Consider the following 23,434-nt stretch of genomic DNA (forward strand, 5'->3'; position numbering starts at 1 on the left):
TAACATTCGACCTAAGCAATAAGATTTATTACTGTTTTTAAAGCAAATTCAGCACAGCTTAAGAGAACACTGTACAGAATTCTTTAAGCTAGGAAGAGGCTCTTCTTGTCACCAATGCATGCGTTGCATTTGTCAACTCTTGCCCTCAAAGCTAACCCACAATTTAATATTTCAGACTTTTTACAAAGGTGATGATCCTGCAATTCAATCTGCTAATGTAGCACATAGCAGGCTCCCTCAAGTCACAGCAGTCCTGGGCTCATCTCTTTACTTTTAGTATCAAAATAAATTTGCATGGCCTCTTTGGTCTTTTTTTGAGCCCCCAAAACATTTAATGTGATTTATGTTAGGTGTTGTTCCAAGAGCACATGCAATCAAAAGCAAGTGTCACACATTGTTTGGCAATGAAAAATAAACATTACAGCTGTGATCAAAAAACGTGTCTTGCTTATATTGTTGTACATTAATTTCTTTACCTCATGCACTTTTGTATAATTATTTACGTTTTCATATTTTCTTCAGAAGCCATAGTTCTTCTGTTTTCTAAAAATAACCTGCTTATGCATAATCTTCCCTTTTCAAAGCATTGTTCTTCCTTTTGTTAAGTTAATTTTCAAGATCTCTGTGCATGAAAAGTGGTGAAAGATGGATATGTGCAACTTCACTAACAAACATGTTGAAAATACCTAAAAGTGAGGAACAATTCTTGGATAAACACCTCTAGTGGCAAACAGTTTTGTAAGAAATGAATAGGCCTTTATGTTATGCAGTAATTTTGCAATTTGTATAAGGGCACGAAACGTGAAAATTAAAGCATACCTGAGAATAATAATAAAACCTCATTTCAAGAAAATTTTTGTTGCTCAACAGCTTTAACTATCAAGTAATTTTACAGTTTTTGCATTTCACTTCATGTAACATAATCCAGATGGTCCAGCAGGCAGCCCCTGACGGACACTTTCTCAGGTGAAACCTGAAGGTGACGCTGTTGTATCCACGTTGGAGGAATCCACAGATCTGAAAGTTCAACTCCTATCCCACCATGAACAGAGCTTGTGAACCTCTATACAGCCCACAAAGAGAATTCTAGCATTAATATACCACTTCCACCTCATTTTGCTGTTATGAACAATTTGTAATCAAAATAATTTTCTGATCTCAAGTTCAAAGCACCACACCAAATTTGGGGCTGCCCAAACACATTCTCCTCCCAAAGGGAGGAATGGGACAAAGAATTCTTCTAGTCCAAGAGTAGTTCATCTGCCAGCTCCCTAGACAAAGAGCTACTTCAGTAGTCCTTTGGGAGGTATGCTGATAATCTTTAAGAAAGATTGTAATCCCACTGAGTGTCTCATGTTGGTGATTGCATATCAGTCAGGACAAGCAGTTTCCAGACTTTTTAAAGGAATACATCTGATTTCTGACAGAGAAAAGTCACATTAAGTCTTCACCTCTCATTAATGGCTGTCAGTCAGGGTACTACATCCATACAGATGATGCATACTGTATTTGCAGTGAGTACTGGAAATAGATCCACAGGCCAGGAAAGTTTCTGCCTGTCTACTGCCCAAGCACTGCTTTAATTTTCTTTCATTTTACACTGGTTTTCCCTGATTGGTTTCACAAAAGTAGTAGCAGTAGAAGAGGTGTCCAAAGCAAGCAGCTTGGCCTGTTCACACATCCTCTTTACGATAAAGTTTTATGCTGAGACTTTCTGGTACCTGGAATAGTGTCTGGCTTCCTTAAACACAATGGGAACGTACACCTCTACTGTATCCCACTCATCCGGGTTAAAAGCTGATACACCACGGAAAACAATGCTATTTTCACTCCTAAGATCAAGAAGTTCATAGCCAAACCTGCTTTTCTGCAGTGAGGGAAAATTGATTCTCTGCCTACCTGCAGAGACAGCCTCTTGGACTTGAAGAATGCCCTCAATTAGAGACAGAGATCCCTGAGGAACTGACCACCAGACTGCCTCATATTAACCAGAGACTGACTGGGGCATATCTCAGAATGAGGACTGGGCACTTTTGCCTGGCATTTTTGCCTGTTCTTTGAGCAAATTTCAGTACAAGGTGTGGGGATTTCAAAGTACTCATATTGAGGAGTAAATCACAGAGGGGATCATCAAACCACAGGCTGAAGTGAGGGGCTTTTGAAATTCTGTATCATCTGTGTTTGTCAAATGAGAGACTATTCTACAGAGAGAAATGCAACTGATAAATTGCATTGCTTCAAGAAAAAGATTTTATAAAAATTGTTTAAGGTTTACCTTTTCAGGTATTTTGAAAACTCCCTGAAATATCCAGTAACATTGTGGCTGACAAAAGAAGAAAAGGAGGGAAGAAAAAGACAGAAAAGTATTCTGGAAACACGACAGTTAATCATTCATGTTTTCTACAATTCCTTTGGCTCAAGGACAATCTCAAGACAGACTCTGGCTTTGTAGTAAGAAAAAAAAAATCCTCTACTGTCCTACCATCTCTCCTCTACAATGTATGATGGAGTCCAGAGTCACAAACTGCCAGGACTTCACAGGCAAAGGGCATGTCCTAAAGCACAGCATTTCATGGCTCCTTGACACCCCACAGGCAGCCTTTTTCCCTAAAGAAAACAATCTCACAGCATCATTTTGTGTGACATTCTTCAAATATTTTGACTTAACACTCCCAAAGCACATTCATTTCAGTCTGATTGTGCACATGTGGGTTTTGGAGGGGTTGTTTGAGTTTGAGGTTTTTTAACCTTTCCCTCAGCTTGATATTCTGCACTCTTCCTGGAGCTCACCATTGTGATTAAAGATTCTGCTTTGTAATGAAAGAAAGCAATGTACTTCAATGCTGAAAGAGAGACAGGAAAAAGAGGCAGCCAAAACACTTGGTGATTCTTATTTTCCTTTTACAAGTGACAAAACAGCATATGCAGTTCAACACCCAAGATCAGTTAATTTTATCTGGAAAAGCAGCTTATGTAAGTTCACATTTGCTATGATTATAACCTCCATAACACTAATTTCCTATGTAAAGCCACTGTGGTGCCCACACAGATCATCTTTACACTTTGGGAACATGGGCAGGGGGGAAACATAACTCACCAGTTATCAGCCTTTGTTTTATTTTGCAATACATTCATGATTCTCTGTCGTTCCAATAGCAAATACATCATGCTTGGTTGGCAGTGCTGGTATCTGATATTCCACGATTACCTCGGCTTCAAAGTGAGACAGTAAATGCACATTTGTGTTACTCTCCCTTTAATGTAGTACAAAGCTGGACACAGCTCAGAAAGAAACACCTAAAATCCATTACCTACTCATGATCATGTACAAATGGGTATTTATCATGTTAAAAGAGAACCATATGTTAAAGTGGAGGCCAGAGCCCAATAAATCTTTTTGGATGGAAACCCTTTTCAAAAAAAAGGAATAAAAAATTAACATTTGCTTTTGCCAGTAGAAACATTTGCTCATGAATCTTCTGGGAAGGGAAAGGCATTTAACCTTTTTACATGCCATTCCCTCAGACATCTCTGACCCTACTGCGAAATAGACAACAAAGATTCCCGACTCCACACTGCTGATTAAACTCTTGTATGAAACATCTGGATGAAATTTTCTTGACAGTTGATTTGAAAAGTATACAAGAAGCAGAACTAGGGAGCAGCTATAGTTCAGCTGAGTGACACCAAGATGATGCTATGCAAAAGCAGATTTTACCTTGAACACATCAACTCCTAAATATTACCTGTGACTGTGCAAGCAACCTCATCAGCAGAAGAAAAATAAATCCATCTTCTACTCTGCATGCCAGTATAGAGAAGGCAAATGGGCTTTGAAAGAAACCCAGCTTGAAAATCGTTTTTCTTTTAATAAAGTAATAAAGGGTTTAAACAGTTTACCTGCCTAATACATAACTTCAATTGACAGGTAAGAGAGAAGTTGGAAGTGCCCTTAACTTCCAAAAAATGTTTCTTTAATTTGTGAATGATTTCAAAACTTCTGTGGCTTCTGATAAACTCCCCAACAAACTGGATGTATTGATTTCCTACTTACTCTCTCAGTCAATACACCCCTATGACTAAATTAGCAAGCAATCTGTAATTTTCATAACCAGACATTCAAAATAAAGGATATCCTGGCCCTCTGCTGCTTGACCTTAAAGAGCCTGTCCAATGCAGCTCAACAGACTGTTCCCTTTTGGAAATACAGACCCTGGAAATCTCACAATTTTCCATATGTACAACAGGCCTGCAAAAAAGACATTTTCACTGTCGCTATTAACTAAGTAGCATCAGTGAAAAACCTAACCAGTGGAACAGGCCAGCTTTACCCTGTAGCTGCTTGTGAGAGCAAGGCAAAAAAAGAAAGAGGGAGCAGCAGCAGTGAAACAGCCTCAGAGTCTGACACAAAGGTACAGGAAACAGGAAAGCGTAGGGAACATTCTGCCCCATAGCTGTCAGGCTAGGAAAATTCCACAAAGAACAGGCAGAGATCCTCTGGCCTTTTCCAGAAACCAAGGCACAGAGTGCTTCAGATTTATCAGACTCAACCAGAATGAAAAAATGTAAGCTTCAGCACTGCACAGGGCGAGCAGTCTGTAATTTACCGTAGTTGTGGAAAATTTGATGTGGTATGGGAAAGGCTTTGACTTTTTATTTGGGACACTGCTGTAAAGAAATCGATTATTAGTATGTGTTTAAAATTGATTGGTGAATATTTTTAAATCATAAAGAAATTAACACATAGAGACAAAATCTGGTCTAAACATTTTATCTCCAATCCAAAGTTCACATTCTAAAGCACCCCTTCCACTTTTTGCTACACCACTGCAATCCCAGTAGACCTAAAGGAGGGGCACCTATTCAAATTAGTATTGCTATCACTTCCTCTCTAAATGAACTTCTCCACAAACACCTTGTTCTACAGAACCCTTTAGGTTGGAAAAGACCTCTAAGATCATTAAGTACAACTGTTAACCCCGTGCTCACTGCTAAACCCTGTCCCTAAGTGCCACATCTATGTGTTGTTTAAACACTTTCCAGGGATGTTGATTCTTTCCCACATCCCTGGGCAACCTGTCCCAATGTGTGACCACCCTTCCCATGAGGAAAGTTTTCCTAATATCTAATCTAAACCTTCACTGGTAAAACCAGTCTTCAAAATTTAGGAAAGAAATCTGTTAGGTAAAGAAATTTCAGCATGGAACAAGAATAACCAACTGCAATGCAGACCAGAAATACAATCAGAGAGTGTAACAGTAAGAAGTAAGTTTGAAGCTGTTCTTCTTCTATCAAAATAAATAAAATATTGCAAATATTTTGTACCACATTATTCAGTACTACCACTGGAATGGTAATGAATGAATAAAATCAGAAGAGATTATCCCACGTATAATCCAATATTCATCAATAATAGCAGAAATAAGTTGTCACATAGAACATTCTACATAAGAGGGCCACACCATTGTCCACGCAGGAGCTAACACTGATGTAGATTTAGAGTAGCCACCTGCCAGGCAAGCCATTGCAACTCACTTGAGTTGAATTAATGGCTAAGAGAAATAATTTAAGACTACTGCATCAAGGGAAAATCTGCCATTTTGTTAAGACCCTTTGACATAAGCAGTGTATGCTTTTTAAGTCCAACAGACACCTCCCTCTACACATTTGGTCTGCACCAAATAGGGAAGGTGTGCCAATATTCTGAACCCATCAATTTGTATGCAACCAACAAACCATTAAACTGAGCAGTAAAAAGCAGGTGATTGGAAAACATAGAACCAAGGCTTACAGTGTATCAAGAAATGTCCTTACACTTAAAAAATTATAATGCACTCCAAAATCCATTTGTTCAGGCAATCCATGTACAACAGAAGGCACTGTTATCCATATGAATCTATCAATTCTGCACAGCAAAAACCTGAGAAGTGCAACTCAATTAGATGCAGCCTGGCCCCTCCCGGTCATCCAGGTTCCTTGAGGACAAAAGTTTCCTTTCAGTCCATCAAATTATAAAAACACCACAAGAATTTGTACATTACAGTAGCTGGTTAGAAAGAGCATTCTGGTGGGGGAAGCACACCGCTATTTTCCAGAAAACCTTCAGCAGCATTAAATTACCCTCCCCTGTCACTCAGAAGTCACGATGATTTCAAGAAAATGTAATGATGAGACCCTTCCCATTGACCTTTGTAGCTGATCCTTCAGTTGCCACCGGGAGTATTTCCAGCAAAATTAAATGCTGTGATCAGTCCTTTGTTGTCAAATGTGTAGCCACTTTGTTGTTCTATTGTCTTAGTCTCTAGAATTCAAAGAAAAAGGATATGAAAAATAGTCTATAGAGAACACCTTTGTCAGAGGCAATACAGCTCAGCTACAAATGTAAAATTATGGAAAAAACTCTCAGTCGAGAGCCAAGTCAAAATTTCATTCCCTAAATGCAATGACAGGAATAAATTACGCTCAGGTTTTCTCTAAAGGCATAAATGTGCACACCTCTATAACAGAGTTGAGCAATTAATCCTTTACCAAATCAGTCTATGCTCCACTATTCTGCATTCTTTTTGATTAAGTCTGAATTTATTCTCCACGATACAAGCTTTCTATACATCTAAAACTTCACACTAACTGCAAAGGCAATATAAGTAGTTAAAAAGTTAGAAAACTTTTAAACACATGATAGTTGATAGTAATCTTCATCAAATGTCTGTCTGCAGATAGATATTGCCTTAATTTTGTTCTTCAATTCAAATGTCAGATAGTGTACAACTATTTCCTACCCTATTCAAACAGCAGCAGAAGTCAATGAAAAAGCAATTAATTAGAAACATCAGTAAACTTACTCTGAATAACACACACTTCCAGGCAAGGAATAATGTAATCATGATATCCTGCTCACGCTTCCTAGAAAACGTTAATTAGCACAGAAGTTGTTGTTACAGATTAGAAGCAGTTCAAACATCTCTGCAACAGCTGAAAGGGGCCCAGGGAAGTGACTCACCTGCAGCAGTTCTCCGGTGCTCTGCTAATGTATAAATCTCCTGCAGCTGTTTCTTCTGATCCTCACTCAACGGTGCAGTCAGGGAATGGTACCAGGCTGCGTCCCGGCTCTGCACCGCTGTCAGGGCAGCAATGGAGGAAAAGTCAGAGTCAGCTTACATACAAGTTCATTTCAGAATAACAAAATAAAACACATAGAAATTCTGGTTGGTTTCAAAACAGAATCTGCACTGCAAAACAAGATCAGTATTCCTGTCAGTTTTCTTTGCACAGAATTCCCACTCTAACAGAGGCAATCCATTTTAGGGAACTTAATTACATCCTCTGCTTTCTGAAACAGAAAGTTAACCATGGGGCCATTATTCATGAACAATGTGAATTGAATCTTCTCATTTAAAACTCATGTGAAAACTAAAAGCAAGAGGATTTGTGAAACAGGAAAGGGAGAAAATAATTTCTCAATTAACATCTGGAAGGTGACAAATATTTTTCTATATAGGAGTCCCTCTAGTGACCAAGGCCCACTTATTTAGGCTGTCATTGAAAAATTCTGAGGGAGAACGTGAAGAGAATTAATCTCTGGCTGTATTTGCTACCATTTGTTTTTTGCAGCACTAGTAAGCCAAAAAATCGTAGGACTAACATTAGAAAGCAAGATCACATTTTACAGTTTCAGCAATCTAAACTATTACTCGTAACAAAGAAAAGGGTTCTCCCCAGTGATGACCACAAATGATTTCATCATGTTATATCATTCTGCCAACCAGCAAACACATACTTAGAAGTGCTTGTGTAAAAAACTGGTATTCATCAACACCATTTTCAAGGTCAAGAGGTGTGCTGAACCCTTCAAGAGCAGTCTCTTCCAATGCATCTTCATCCCAGTCATCATCATCATCCTCATCTTCATCTTCTTCCTCTCCACCTCCAGCACTGCCACCTCCTCCTCCACCATGGTTCTCTTGCATTGCCTGGCTCACTTCATTTGTTTCATCCTCATCGCTAGGTATCTCTTCTGCAAAAGCATTGATATGTTTTGTAAAACAAAGTTTGAAACTAGAAGGAAACAATGACTTAAGAATTAAAAACAATTAGTAAATTAGGTTTTGGCTGGAAAGGGGACCATCTGTTAACACCCTTTTCCCAAAATCTTAAAAAATTAAGCTCTTAAAACATTTCCTACATTCAGGATCAGTTAAACTTCTGTTTCCATGCAGACCTGAGGAATGTGAAACAGCCATCTTTTTTCTTCTTTCATTTACACAGTCATTGTGCAATTATAGGGTCCAAAATTTTTGAGGAAATGTCTTCCACAAAATGGTCCACCACTCTGCTTTTTAAATTAGAGACTTGCACAGAATTCACAAATGTACATAAAACTGTGAGAAATCCATCTGTAGACCAACTGTCTGCCTTCTCTTCTTGAGTGTTGCCTTATTTGAACAATTTAAACCAACACATTAAGTCTGTGTTACCTTCCATTCTGCTTATGAAACTATGACCCCCTGAATTAAACGCAACTACAACCTGCAATTCTAAATACGGCTCTTCCTTACTTAAGGAAAAGTATTTCTGACTTATAATCAAGATTTCAAAAAAAACCAAAACCTTCATTTCCAAACCTGCAGTTCTTCCTGTGTTAACAGTTTAGGAAGAATAAAGATGACTATAGATGCAGCAAGCAGGGACTGAATCACAGGACAGACATTTGAACATTCCTGTGCTGTTTCCATACTGCCTTCCAATGTATTGAGAAGAATTCTGTGATTCCATTACAGAACTGATGGATGGATCAAACTGATGATGAGTGGATCAAATATGAGTGGATTGCATAATGTGCTTACATCCAATCTAATTTTCAGACCTCAAAACATCTCCTCCTTGTCAAACACATTTGCCTGCAATGTTGTGCATAATTCCCTCCCCACAATTCCCTCTGTAAATCATTCTTTGATGTTTTTTCTCTTCTGGCAGACACAGAGGTTATAGGCCTGTGTACTCAAGGAACCTCAGCTGTCTCAAACCCCACTCTGGAAACAACTTTCCATCTGGACAAAGAAGACCTGCCAGAATCTCCTTCAAAATTCAATCAAAAAGGTCTTTCAAACAGTTGTGTAGTGGAACAGCTTCTTTCCAGGAAGCAAGGATATACCTAGTGGAGTCCTGCCAAACTGCTGCTGCCTGTGTGAGAAGACAGGGCATATTCACAACCCAGAAGAGTACACCTGCAAGTTACTCTTGAACCAATACTACCCTTTCACAAAATGTTAGCTTGAAACATTTTGATTACACTTTGGGAGGAAAAATCAACTCCTAAGATGGTATTTCAAGCACCCAGTAAGCCGAGCTATTTTCAGCAGACTAATGAGTCTTAAAAACGAACTGCAATTTCTTACCCCCTTTAAATTAAATCCAGACAAAATCCACAATGTGAAAAGGGGAGATTTTACCATTATCTTCTGCAAAGTGTTTTTCATCTTTAGCATGATCCTCATGTTCTGTGAGCTCTCGTGAGGCGCAAACTTGTTTTAAGCCCAAGAAGAGGAGGAGGATTGAAGGAACAATCTGGGCAGCCACAGCATCCACTGCAGATGGTCGGTTCTGCAATTCCATTAGGATGCTCAGTCCAATTATACACATCTTTCTGTCATGGAGTCTGAAACAAGGCACAATTGTCAGACAAAAAACAGATTTTCACTGCAAGAATATATAGAGAACATTAAAATGCTGGTGCTTGACATAGCCTCTGAGACATTGTCTTCTGCCATGTTCAAAGTCTGTGTTCAAAGATCCTACACAAACTATTTTCTTCCTTCTGAATACACATTTCCCACTGTAAAGTGCTCATCCAATAACAATTAAACATCTTTCAAGCACTGGTCAAATTCCTGGAGCAAATTTTTATGATTACTAAATGCAAAATTTGTAATGCTAAATAAATACTGTTTAATAATTATGTAGACTATCTTTAATAAAGCATTTGATACAGATTATCATTATTAAATAGGATGGAAAATTAATTTGCCTTGGCTTTGATAGCAGTACTGTTTCAGGGATGGAAATTGGCAAAAACTATTAGTGAAGAGCACTGATAAGCAGGAATGCATTGAATGGCAGGGTGCATTTATGGAATGCCCCAGGGGTAGCTGTAGTTAAATGATGAGAAGCCCATCAGAATGGCTGTCTTATACATATTTCAATATACAATTTCTAATGCTAACTTGAGACACATTGCTAACTCTGGTGAAAGCAGGGAAATAATTCCATCCTATGGAGAATAACTGGCAGTATACTCAACTAGGAACTTGCAAATAAGTAGACTCCAGTAAAACAAACTGCAGACAATTGAAGGGAAAGAAATTAATTTAATTAGTAGAAGAATGATTTTTGTGTGACCATAGTCAAGAAACTAGGTAAGAACCTATGCTCTAAAACATAAGTATTAATTTTCACTTCAGAAACAGAAGTTTCTGCAAATAGGATACAAAAAATCCCTAAATGCCTCTGCAGATACTCTTTGGTTCTCCTTTACAGGAAACATCAGAAGTATTCAACATGGAGCTAACATTACAGAATTCTGTTATTATGGGCTTGAGAGGAGCTTTTTTTGTTTGAACTATTCAATTTGATGCTGATGGCTTCTCTGCAAGCCTTCTGCAGGAAAAGTAATGCCAGCAAAACCTAGAGAAACCAAGCAAACCTCCAGTGCTGGCAGAAAATGGCCATCCTCTAAACTCTTAGGATACTTCCACTACTGAACCAGTTTTACTTTGGCATGAAGAGAATACAAGTTGAGAGAGAAGAAAAAAGATGGGTACCACAGGCTGCAGTAAAGCTAACAGGGCAACAACCAGCTCAATCCACCACTTCTAAAATCACTATAGAAATATAGCTTTTAAGTGCTTAGCATTTCATTACCAAAGTTCCTATATAACTATTAAGCTACTGAGCTATAATATCCTTTAAGTAGCACAAGTGATCCTGTATTGCAGCTTTCTAAACTTTACTTGTGCTTATACAAGGTTAGAGATCTGGAGGGATTTCATGACACCTCCCACGTTGTTAGTCCTGTTAGGATTTACTGAAGTGATTCATTCTCAAGAGTAGTTGACAAGAGAAATAAATTATATATGACCATGCAGAACATTATGATCCCAGCAGACCTTCCAAGAACAACAAAGTCAACCAGCATATCAAATGACACACTTTGTCACATTGGGTTTGGCTGCTTAGTTACACGTGTTGAAAAACACACCAAAGTGCAAGCAGGAACAGAGAGTTCCTGTAACCATAATCCTTTCTTTTCAGATGGAATGGGACACAAAAAAGGGCATACAAATCAGCAAGGGAAACTGAGATAGAGGAACATGGTCTGCCTTCATGAAAAAAAAACCCCAACCATAAATCCCTTACTCCTCTCAGCTGAAATGACCTACTCTTGCATGTTGAAAACAAGCCTTTTGCTCTCATGCCAACACTATGTAGACCATAAGCCAAGCTAAAGATAATGCTACCTATAATTGAAGGATAGCTGTTACTTGGAGAGCTGTCCTTAGTGCAAATACAAATGGAAAAACAATTCTCTAGCTCCTCTTTTTGTCAGCACTGTTAACCCAGTGTGACAAAAGCTCTGTAATCTATGCAAAAGATCTCTAACTTGCATCAACATTGGGAAGCCATGAAATTTCTTCAGGATCCAAATGTCCAAAGAAGCAATTTCAGCCACGTGCATCAGAGTAAACTAACAACTCAGCACTGGTTTTTATCATACATTTGACAAAGCTACCATTTCACAATGCCAATTGCAAAATGCAACAGTAAAATTAAAAAAAAAAAATCTTAGTAATTAATGGCTTAGCTTCATATTAATTTATCATTTTGGGACAGCAAATCAAAGTACAAGAATGAAGTCCTTCTGTTTGAAAGGAAGTCATCATTGGGAAACAGCCCAAATGACCAAAACCCACAGCATATTTGTCATCCTCCACTTTAAAGCTGCTAAACAGAGAAGTTGCAAGAATGAACATGCCTGTAGAATATGGAAGTTATTAGAAAGCCTTACAGGACAGCAGAAATTCAGGCATTGAGCCATCTTTACTGAACCTGAGCCAGAAGGAGACTTTTCTTTCACCTGCCAGCAGAGACAACAGCAGGAAAAGCATCTGCCTTGACTGAAGTTCAGTATTCTTCTATGCCCCAGCTGTATTAAGGACCCCTAGGACTGAACAAGCAAAATGGAGTTTTATATATTTTCATAATAGCAAAGAATGGCTTCAGGACCATTCCGTTGCTATCAAAAGGCTCATTATTTCAGCACCCTTCCATCTGCTCAAGGGAGCCTGGATATCATTCTCCTTAGTAATTTGTGCTTTGAGATCTGTACTTATTTGCTCAGAAGCACACAATAGCCCTCCCTAACAATCAAGGACTCTGCTTATTCCTCAATGGTTTATCAAGCCTGGAGTGTTAAACACATAACACACAGCACTGCAATGCACAACTGCAAGCCAAGTCTATTTTTAACAAGCTGTGTGTGGTCCTCATAATCTGCAGGACCTCTTCTTGATAACACACTTTCTTCTAATACAGCACAAAGGATTTTAAAATCTTTTGTATTTTAAACCAAGCTGAAAATATTTCAGAGAAAAATCGCTGAGCCTTTCCTTTTACTGGTTTGCTGTGCTCCTTTACGTGATAATCAAGTTTCTTTCTACTACATCAATCCAATTCCTGGACAAACTGCAAATAATTAGCCATTTCCTTCTAGTTGCAAAGTTGGAACCAACATAAAACTGGGACTTTTATGTGCAACTCTGAGAATCCTAGCATTTATAACTTCAAACTCCTATCAACTATATAACTCTATTTAGCTTTAAAAAACCCCAAATCATTTACTCAGGGTTTTTTTTTAAGCAAGTGAGATTTTCTTTTCACCCTAGTTACCATAGAAGAATTTTTAGTATAACAATAAGCATAAGTCATGCAGAAATTTCAACCAAACCTCAGCTGTCAGGAAAAAGGTAGAAAGTGGTAAGAAGCAAATGTTTCTGCAAAGGCTTTCCAGTGTGAAGTTATTGTAGAAAACATTTAGAAATAAACACAATATCCTGTGGCATATAGGCACTGTCAGCACACAACCACAGATATGCAATATCCACTATGACATACTGAATTTATGCAGTCTTACAAGGAGTTCTGAGTTCTCCTTGCCTGGCTAATTTTTAATATGCCAACTTTGTAATACTTTTTCAATAGTTTCAATAGTTTTAATAACATGGAAGAACAACATGGAAGAAGAGCTATTTATCATACCGTAACTGCTTTTCCCCTCCGTTTTTCCCATGGATTCCATGTCATATGTTCACATGTGGTGCTCCAAAATACTGCATTCTTTTGGCAAACACCATTGGCTCCAGCCTGAGCATGTGCAGCCATGAAAACCCTACTGCTGGCAGAGCAGGATCTATGGGAACTAAGACTTCACAGGAACAGAAGAAAGACACAGAATCATGGAATGGTTTGGGTTGGAAGGGACCCTAAATGTCATCTAGTTCCAACCCCTCTGCCATGGGAAGGAACACCTTCCACTAGATCAGGTTGCTCAAAACCCCATCCAGCCTGACCCTGAACACTTCCAAAGATGGAGTGTCCACACATAAGAGTGTGAGATTTATGTGGACAAAGCATCTTGAACAGCTTCTGTCACCACCATATTCCAGGTTTACTGCACGGTTGGCAAAGAAATGACAGCAAGATTCACCTGGTCCTGCACCACAACATCTGGAGGTGCATCTACTTTGATCTTTGGTCCAGTTTCTCTAGGATCTGTGAGTTTACCAAATGACTTGAATCTGGACCTAAAACTGCCTCTTAAAGGAAAGTAAGCTAAGTGTAAACAGAAGCAGCAAATGGCAACTGATGAGAAAGAGGACTGTACAACTAAGGGTGCCCACTGCTCTCTGACGAAGACATGAACTACTTAGGGGAGGACTCAAGAAAGGGTTTCAAGAACACAAATTTTATTGCACTTCTGTCTTTTCCTGTTCAGTTAGGCCTCTGAATCTGGTGCTCCTTCAATACTCCTAAGAAAACAAATGGTCTGCTAGCAGCAGTGCTCTCCTGAGGAAAAGGGAAGAAGCCCCTTACAGCACATCACAGTGCCTCACCAGCAGTACTACAGCGAAAGCCCTACCCTTCACAAAGTGTGGAGACAGCACAGAAGGAAGAGTGACTTTTAGATTTAAGCAATATTACAGCTAATTATTTCTCTGCTGGTAGCAGCAGATCAGAGAGAGAGATTCTTAATCCTCTGCTGCCATTCAAGAGCAGTCTGGGCAGAATGACGGGTCTGACAACCGCATGTTTAACTTTTCATTTTCACAGGCTTTCTTAACCTTTGTCTCAACTCCAAATATAAGTTTATTTGAACAGTAGTTTCAGTAGCTGATGCTTTTTGAAGAGCAACACAGAAGAATTGAAAATTATGCTGTAGCTCACAGTACTATTTTAGATTGGAGTCTAGTCAGACCTTCAACATCTTTCCTCTCTGAATCTGACTAGTTTCTCACTGAATGCTCCAGGATGAACTGTTTCAGGCTATAAATCTCTTTCAGTTTACCATCCGTAGGGAATATCTTCTTTCCTATCATCTCTGTATGCACTCAGCATGTGATATGTGGTAGAAAAAAATGAAAGCACAAAGAGATGAAGCTCAAGAACTTCGCTTCAGCCATAGAAGAAAATTGCTACGCAGAAATCCTAAAATGTCTTGCCCTTTTCTAAAGCTGGTAGATATAAAAATAATTTAGTAGTTAACAATAATATTACCACAAGGTGTGGAAGAAGTGACCTAAGGCAGACATGACCTAAGCCTATCCATGCACCTGAGGGCAGATGTCAGTAACAAAACAATACTCAAGCAGGAAGGTGAGAGGTAGCTGCTAACTACATCTGTCTGCTTTGCTTTTAAGTGGATTTGAATCTCACAGTTAAGACACCACATCTCAGCTGAGAGGCAAGCACTGGCCTTCACCTCTGCTCAGCATCAAATGCATGCTTTGCTAGGTGATGACAGACTTTGTTTCCCTTCATTAACTTCACAAATGCTCAGCTCCTGACTGAGTGCACACCAGCACAGCACACACACATTCAAGGGAGGTTACAGTGATGTTTAAGTTCAGCAGTATACTAAGCAGTCAATAGCACAATGATAAATATGCAAGTTGATTGTGAAAATTCATTTAAAATTAGAGGTGGGTTCACTGGAGAGAGTAATGTTTTTTTTAAAATTAAATGGAGCAGTTAAAAATAATTTACAAAATACAGAACAGAAAGTACATACACAGTGTTTCGGATAGAGAGTTAACATGTTGTGAAAATCAGATGGTCAATTTCAAATACTGTAAAAAAAACAACCCTAAATACTTGCCCAAAAAAACAGTCTGTGTCATTCATCCACTGGTTTATGAACTGTGCAGTGATGGGCTCAGGATTGTGCGGAAATCTGATGTTCTCCAAGGTGTGCAAAAGGAGGTCAGGATTGTAGTAGAGTGCAGCTATGGCAACTTGAAGACACATGGTACGAAGCTCACTTGTTTTAACTCCTCGAGTCAAGCGCTCCAGAACAGCCTCCACGAAGAGGGGAATACACTGGCCATATAATGAGAAAAAAATAGAAAAGGAAAAAAAAAAAAAAAAAAGAAAACAGTCATTAGACATGTTGCCAGATTATACAAAATTTTATAATACTTTTACTAGAATTAATGTCCTGAGTTATCTGAAGTTCAGGTATAGAACCGAGGAACGCATTCTCCTCACTTTCTAGCCTCTGATCACAAGCTTATAAATCTTCCCCAAAACAGCTCTTCTCTGAGCTAAAAATTGCAACGTTATTCTGAGCACAGAGGAGAGAGAATATCTGGGGCCATTTGGTGGAGTTTGTTCTAGCATTTAGGAAGAAAAAAACTCAGACATTCTCATCTTTAAAGACACCAAACAATTTCAAAACTAACAGGCATTAGAAATTAAACTATCTAGATCTGTAACACAAGAAGTTTTTCCTAATAAATGTAAAGTGATGTTAAACTTTTTAAAAAAGTTTAAAACTAGTTTATTCAGATAAAAGCAAACATGCACCAATTTCTAAACAATGAAATAAACATCTTCTAAACACATACATATTTCAATGGACAAAAGTATACTTTACAAAAATTTGGGAAGCATTATGAAAGTTTTAGTTTATGAGTTTCAGTTCAGTTGCAACTATTTTAATTCACAGAGATGTACAGCTCAATTAAGCCTTTCCACCACGTACTTATTTCAATGCATATGCATTGAATTCACTTTAAACTCTTCCAGATTTCCTATAAAAATAAAATCTTTCAGAGAACATTTTAATCCTCAATTACTTCAGATTTACACTAGTAAAGTTATATCAGTTTCACTGAAATTAAATGAAAATTTATCACTGAAGTCCATGGATTGCACTGTGACAACATTAAACATGATACGTCAAGGTAATTTAGGCTCATTACATGAGTTCAGAATTTGGCCTTTAACAGGAAAAAGGCTACTTTCTAAAAAAGTGTTCTAAGAAACTCTGGAAAATTGTGATTATGTTTCTCCCTGCAATCACAATCCAGCCATGCTAAAAAAATCTGCCTTTCCAAATGCACTAAATAATTTAAAACATTAAAAAGTTCCTATAGGTTGGAAAAACAACAGCAGTTGGATATATATAGTTAACCACTCAGCCACCATAGTTTTACCTGTGTGTTTTGCATCATAAGGGAAAATCTACGAAGAGATAGCAAAAAAGGACAATCTTGCAGAACATACTATATCCTTATAATTTAGTCCATATCCATTTTGTGGTCATGCCCATTAATATCTTGTCTCAACACCAAAAACCCCCAACCTTACAAACTTTCCTGAGTTCATTTACTTCTTTCTGTCTTTCTCCCCACCTTACATTTCCCTCAAATTCTCTAATTCTAGCTGCTTCTCTCAGGAGTCATGGATCATTAGGAAGCAGTAAAAGAGAAAACCTTTTCAATATGTATCATCACCTGGTCAATACCCCGTCCTTTGCACTGAAGGACAATCACTTCTAGGAGTTTGGCTGCATGGCACTCCGCATCTTCTCCTGCATCTCCTGTCAGTACCTAACAATCAGAGGAACAATTTAATTTTTCAGTTATCATGGTTTAACAAAGTCTGGTTTTCAGCTGGGAGGGGGGATGGTTCCCTGGGGGGACCTGGCAGAGCTAATCAGTGGGCTAGGTTTGAAGATTGACACATGGTTAAACCACTTAAAAGTGATGAATACGCCTCTGTGGTAAAGCACATTTAAAGACAAAAAGCACAGGAATGCTCTCTTGGCTTCCAGCCTGGGAACAGGTAAACAGCCTGGGAACAGGAAACTGGCCTGGGAACAGGAAACTGGCCTGGGAACAGAAACTGGCCTGGGAACAGGTAAACAGCCTGGGAACAGGTAAACAGCCTGGGAACAGGTAACTGGCCTGGGAACAGGTAGATAGCCTGGGAACAGGTAAATAGCCTGAGAACATGTAAACAGCCTGGGAACAGGTAAATAGCCTGAGAACAGGTAAACAGCCTGGGAACAGGAAACTGGCCTGGGAACAGGAAACCGGCCTGGGAACAGGTAACTAGCCTGAGAACAGGCCTGGGAACAGGTAACCGGCTGGGCCCAAGCCCATCTTGAATTGGCTTGGCCCGTGGTGAGGCGAGGCTCAGCTGAGATTTCTGTTGCTGCCAGGCCATGCCAGCAGGACTATCCCAACACAGCGACCAACCACACATCCAAGGAAATCAGCGAGGCCAGGACAGCACTGTGCGGCTGTGGCTGTCTCAGCATGGCTCACAAAATGAACTTTATTTAGTCTGGGACCAGCACCAGGAGTGGCTCCGCGGCCAGCGCCGGGGGCAGCCCTGAGGCCAGAAGTGGCTGTAGCCAGGATTGGCCGTCATCAGCCCAGTCTGGGAGCGGCCATGTGGCTGGCACTGCACAGCTAAAAATCAGCGCGGCCAGGCCCATCTTGGCATGACTCCTAAAGGACCTTGTTTGCTTAGCCACTTTTAGCCAGCTACACTGCAGACAAAAAGACAAAAGCAGCAGTAGCAGTTTTTTTCTTTTTCCAGGCCCTGCATGAAGGAAAGGCGCAGGGGTGGCACAGAGTGACTCGTAAAGTGCCAGCGGGGACCACGTGATCAGCAGCGAGAGACACAGCGATTCCTCAATCGCAGAGCCTAGATGAGATCAACCTTTCAACACTGCAGAACTCTTTTAAAAAAACTGTTTCAATTAATAAAGCTTGAGAACAAATGGACCTATAAACACCAATTCTTTCCCGAATCAGGAAAAGGGTGAAGACATGTAGAGAAAAACAACATAAGACACTGAGTTCAGTAAAGGTGGAGTCAAATTCTAGTCAGAAGGGGGTTGAGGAGATGCCTTAGTCTTGGGCTGAAATTCTTATGTGAGGCTATGGTGAAGAAATATTTTTTGGTACATCAGACTTTGTTTTTCCCTGTAATTCATGGAATACATTGGAGGGATAGAGCATTCTAACCACAGCCGTGAGTGGAGGCACCAGTGTTGAAGTAAGCAGATGTTGCAGCAGCTGTGATCCAATGAAATCTTGAACAGAGAGAGACAAGAGAGATGAGAAACCTTGCCCCAGGAATAAAAGAAAGAAACCTCTGTTCCCAGAAATAAATGAGAAAAAATTTCCTTTTATGCTAGAACAGCTCATCCTTAAAATAGCACCCCAATAAGTTGACATGGCCCATAAAATCACCTGTGAGAAAGCTGCAAAGCATTGGAAGGGACTTTCACACAGCAAACAGATTTCTATCTCCGAGGTGGCTGATTCGCTGTGACATTGAAGCCACTAGAGACCTGTTTCTTGTAGAGAAGTCTCCATGGCATGGCAAGAGAGACTCCCTAAGTAGACTGAAGAAAGATTAATTTAGAGGTGGTAAACTGACTGAAAGTTCCAGGTTTTGTTTCCTTACGTTGTCAGTAGGAAAGAAAAGAGGGTGTGGGGGGAGGAAAAGTATTCTGAAAGCTTATTCTGATTTTTCATAACATTTTTTCTTTTAATTCAGTCAAGAAAGTTTTTTTTCTTTATACCTTTTAAAGTTTTGAGCCTGCTTTGCCCTCCTCCTCCTAATTCATATCTCACAGCAAGAAATGAATAAATAATTTCTAGTGGGTGCATAAGCATTTGGCCAGCACTAAACCCACTACACAACTGGTGCGCTGGCCAGGAAACTCAAATTAGCAAGCCAAAACCACTATGTCAGTAGTCACTGACAACACTGAAAGCAAGTGCTCCTGTACCTGCATTCATCCAAAAATCTTTACACAGCATATGCATATGTATTCATGCTAAATTTTGTGATGAATTAAGACACATAATTCATCTCTACAGATATAAACAAGGATAAGTGGCTAAAGGCGAATTTTAAAAACAAGAAGAAATTGCTGTAGTTCTTAAATAATGCTACATTCTTTATATATCCTCACTTTCCCTTTTTCAGAAAGAAATGTCACTTATAAGAATCCCTGATGTTTTCCACATTGTGTTTCCATTTTTCACTTCAATTCTAATAGATTAACAGCAGATTAACAGCCTGGCAAAGCAAAGTGCTATGTCTAGGCTAGTTTCTGATTAAGAACAAGGTGTATGTAATCATTCTGTGTGTAGGCACATACATATGAAACTGAGCACTTCATCTCAACCTCATGGTCACTGTCAATCAAAAGAACAAGGACAACACAAAAGAAGAAAAATTTTCAATTCAAATAATGTTTCTTTCTATGTTTCTTAAAAATAAGCAAGTAGCTAGATGCCTAACACAGTCTAATGCCCCAAATCAGAGGACTGCAGCATGATCTCATGCTTTATTATACATGAGAGACTCAGCATAAAAGAGAAAGAAGATAAATGTAGGAAGAACTTCAAATGAGTTCGCACCTTAGCTGACAACCAGAGTCCAACTGCAAGATACACAACCCAAGGAAATCAGGCTTCATTAATTCCCTACCTACCAAAATAGCTCTTCATAGAAGAGTCAAGACGAACAGCAACTTTCTCCCACACAGATTTTTGCATGTAATTTTTTTAAAGCATGTCATTTAAAAAGTGTGAAGGTGGTGTGTGTGCTCAGAACTGATTCAAGGCCAAAATTCACTTAGTTCTGAAATGCTTGGCCACCACATGGCAGGTTCAGGTCACTCAGCTCCTCTGATTGTTATGTACCAGTGAAAAGCACAACAATAAGAATCAGAAGCCTTACCTTTTTACACATAGAGTAAATGATTTCTAAATGCTTTGGGTTAGACAGTAAAGTATCAGTGTCAATGGTCACATAATTATGCAAGAGAGGCATCATATCTGCAGAACAGGGAGAGCAAAAGAGAAAAATGTTACAAAAAGGGATAACCAGAGAGGTAGTCCTAAAGGAGAATTCATTAGATTCTTGAATATGGTTGGAAATTCAAACTCTACCAAAGTCTTTTCTGGAAGAATTCTTCATAAAATGCACTATGCAGGGTGCTATCTTGGAACTAGAATAGGACTACATTTTAATTAATTAATTTGTAGTTTCACACTAACTTTGAATATTCAACTTTCTTTGAGTTCAGGACCCCTACAACAACTGATCACACTGACAGATTTGAACATGCTTCTCCTACTTAAATATCTCCTGTTACACTCCCACACTAAACAGACGGTCAGGCCATGACTCAAATACATGATCATTTTAAACCAAGACACTAATGGAAGCGACCCTTACCAGGGTGGATTCTAGAGAAAAATTCTCAAACAGTAAAAACATCACTAGAACAGAAATGACTTTACCTGCAAAGTATTCAAAGCAATCCTGCTGGAAAACCTCATACAGAACACCTAAAAGCTGCCACATCTGAGGTGAAATCATCTGGCATGTTAAGCTGAAGGCTAAGGACAGAATTTCTTCATAAAATTCTGCAAAAGACAAACAATTTGAAGCAGGATGCTTTACAAAATAAATTTAACTTGTAAATACCTTGAAATCTTAAACTGAGTCCTGAGTCATGTAACAACTAGAAGACAGCAGTTAGAAACTAAATCATACATAGAAAAATAAAACAAATTGTAAAAGATTCTTTCAGATAGGCCTTTTGTTGGCTACAGTTAAAATATGCACAGCTTCCCACTATAAATACCAAAAAACCACACCAAAAAAATATATCAGCAGAACATTAAAGACAATGTTTCTAATCAATTTACTGAAAAATGTATTTTTTTCTCAGCCTTTGTTTTTTTTCTGCAAGATCTTATCACAAAACCATAACTTTTACTGCAGCATACTGATAAAGCAGTAATTTAATAGCAGATGATGTCCATAAGAGACTAAAGTAATTGTAGACATTGTCCTTTACCACAATTATCCAGAATTATAATCAGAACAGCATCTTCAGCTTTTAACCTCCAAAACACAATAGCCAATCTGACTAATGTGCAAGAGTAGATCAGAAGAAACAAATAACAATGGTAAAGTAATAGCTTTGTTTCTTTAAAGAAACACACACAAAAAGATTAAATTCTGGTCTGGAAGATAACAATAATTAATTTACATGTTTTTTACATATCTCTAAAACATACCTATAACGTGTTTCTGCAAAACAAGGCCAATGATCTGTAAACAAATGCTCTCGAGCTGTTGAGTGATCTGAAATAAAAATATAAAGCAGTTTATTTAAAAAAATTAGAAATACAGCAATAAAATAAATATATTGACTAATTCAGTTTGAGAAGTTCTTCAAAACAAAAAGGCTTTTATCATTCTTTAAATGCTGCATTTACAATCACAGTATTATGAAATAAGGTCTCCCTGATGCAGAAAGAGCCTCTTTACTCTGAACATGTGATATGTAGACATACATTGCACCACAACTGGGAGACCAATTCCCAATAGAACTGGAATTCTATCCAAGAAATTGCTGGGTAAACTAGGGACATGGGTCATCAGTGTAAAAAACTAGCCTTATGCAAAATATTTCTTCTTTAATTCTACTTTAACATTCCGTAATACAACTAGCCACTGTGAAGAAAATTAACTCTACCTAACCAAAACCAGCACATTCTAATGAAGTGTTTACCAAGTAAGGGCTATCAATTTTACTCTTGGGACATAAATTCCCTTGAAGTTGAAAGCTAAACAATTAATAAATCACAAAAGTAAACTGGCCTTCAGATTCAAATCTGTCTGAGACGGCTTGGTACCATCCTGCTGCAGTAAACGCACGTTCATGCCAAGTGATGTAACACACACAGAAGTGCTTGTCGTCATGAATGAAGGGAGGAAAGTACAAAGGAAAATCTCACCTCCTTGTGATCTTCTACAACTGTCAGGATTGTGTCAATTGTGTGCAAGATGCCCATGGCCATAACTGTTTTGTCCTCTACTTCCTCATATTCCTCACTCTGAAGTACTTTACCGAATATTTCAGCCTGTGAAAAAAACCAACCAACATCACACTCAAGAGCAAACTCGTGTTTCTAATTTGTCATTCAAAACCAAGGCAGTTAATGCAGCAGCAGCAATGCCTTATCTGTAAGAGCTGTCAGCACTGAAAAATATGCTTGCTACTTTTGAAAGGGGAATATAGCAAATTAAAATCTCCTCTTTTTTTTTAGAATTCTACAGTAAGTCATTTGAAATGCTAAATAGTTAGAGCTCGGCTCATTAAAATCAGTGACACAAATCAGTATCTTTGAAAAATCTATAAGTTTTAAAGATGCTTCATACAGAAAAAAACCATAAATACTGCAAATACTACAGGTGTACTCTCATAATGATTACTTTAAACTGTGTGCACTTCAAGCAGAGCTCACTAAATGTTTACCAAACTACACACGTGCTCCTGACTGGACTGGTATTTTACTGTTCCTCTTACCAGGTGCTGAGTCATGTCCACAGCAATAGTAGCGACTTCCTGGCTGTACTCATAGATCATCTTCTGGATTACATTCGTGAGATCATCGTTTTCTGTCTCTCTGACGATGTGCAGGAGCTCCTGCATCACTGGCCTTACATAAGGCTTCACATATTCCTTGGCTAAAAGAAACCAGGTGAAATCAACTATCCATAAACACAAATATACAACATCTCCAAACTCCCAGGTAGCTGACTACTCTTGAACAATGTAAGTTTTTTTAATTTGAATTCACTAAGGAAATAAAGAAGCCAAAAAAACATACCCAAGGCAATTTTACAGTCCATAACTAGTAGACAGAGTAAATAAATTGTGTAATATTGAAATGCTACCTACAGCAAAAATCCAGTTTTGAGAGATTACTTGCTGTCATATATAAGCAGTGATCATTTTTAAACATACACACTCCTTAACTTCACTAAAAAA

General features: G+C 38.6%; 1 protein-coding gene across 4 annotated transcripts in view; it reads right to left on the reverse strand.

The window, feature by feature from the left end:
* The window catches only part of IPO8 (importin 8), a 48,837-nt gene continuing 25,403 nt past the window's right edge, over positions 1-23,434 (reverse strand). For 2 of the 4 annotated variants that reach the window (XM_015628522.3, XM_015628520.2), the window contains exons 15-25: positions 22,970-23,130; positions 22,398-22,523; positions 21,675-21,741; positions 20,889-21,014; positions 20,323-20,420; positions 17,067-17,162; positions 15,428-15,648; positions 9,450-9,655; positions 7,778-8,014; positions 7,001-7,117; positions 1-6,301 (exon numbers count right to left, since the gene is read on the reverse strand). In XM_015628522.3, coding sequence (XP_015484008.1) covers positions 6,204-6,301; positions 7,001-7,117; positions 7,778-8,014; positions 9,450-9,655; positions 15,428-15,648; positions 17,067-17,162; positions 20,323-20,420; positions 20,889-21,014; positions 21,675-21,741; positions 22,398-22,523; positions 22,970-23,130 — 1,553 coding nt within the window. In that variant the 3' untranslated portion in view covers positions 1-6,203. Of the gene's footprint in view, positions 6,302-6,842; positions 6,904-7,000; positions 7,118-7,777; positions 8,015-9,395; positions 9,656-15,427; positions 15,649-17,066; positions 17,163-20,322; positions 20,421-20,888; positions 21,015-21,674; positions 21,742-22,397; positions 22,524-22,969; positions 23,131-23,434 lie in introns of those variants that run through there. The other 2 variants (XM_015628521.2, XM_015628523.1) reach the window with 2 other exon arrangements.

This window comes from Parus major, chromosome 1A (genome assembly GCF_001522545.3).
Source record: "Parus major isolate Abel chromosome 1A, Parus_major1.1, whole genome shotgun sequence".
Lineage (NCBI taxonomy): Eukaryota > Metazoa > Chordata > Aves > Passeriformes > Paridae > Parus > Parus major.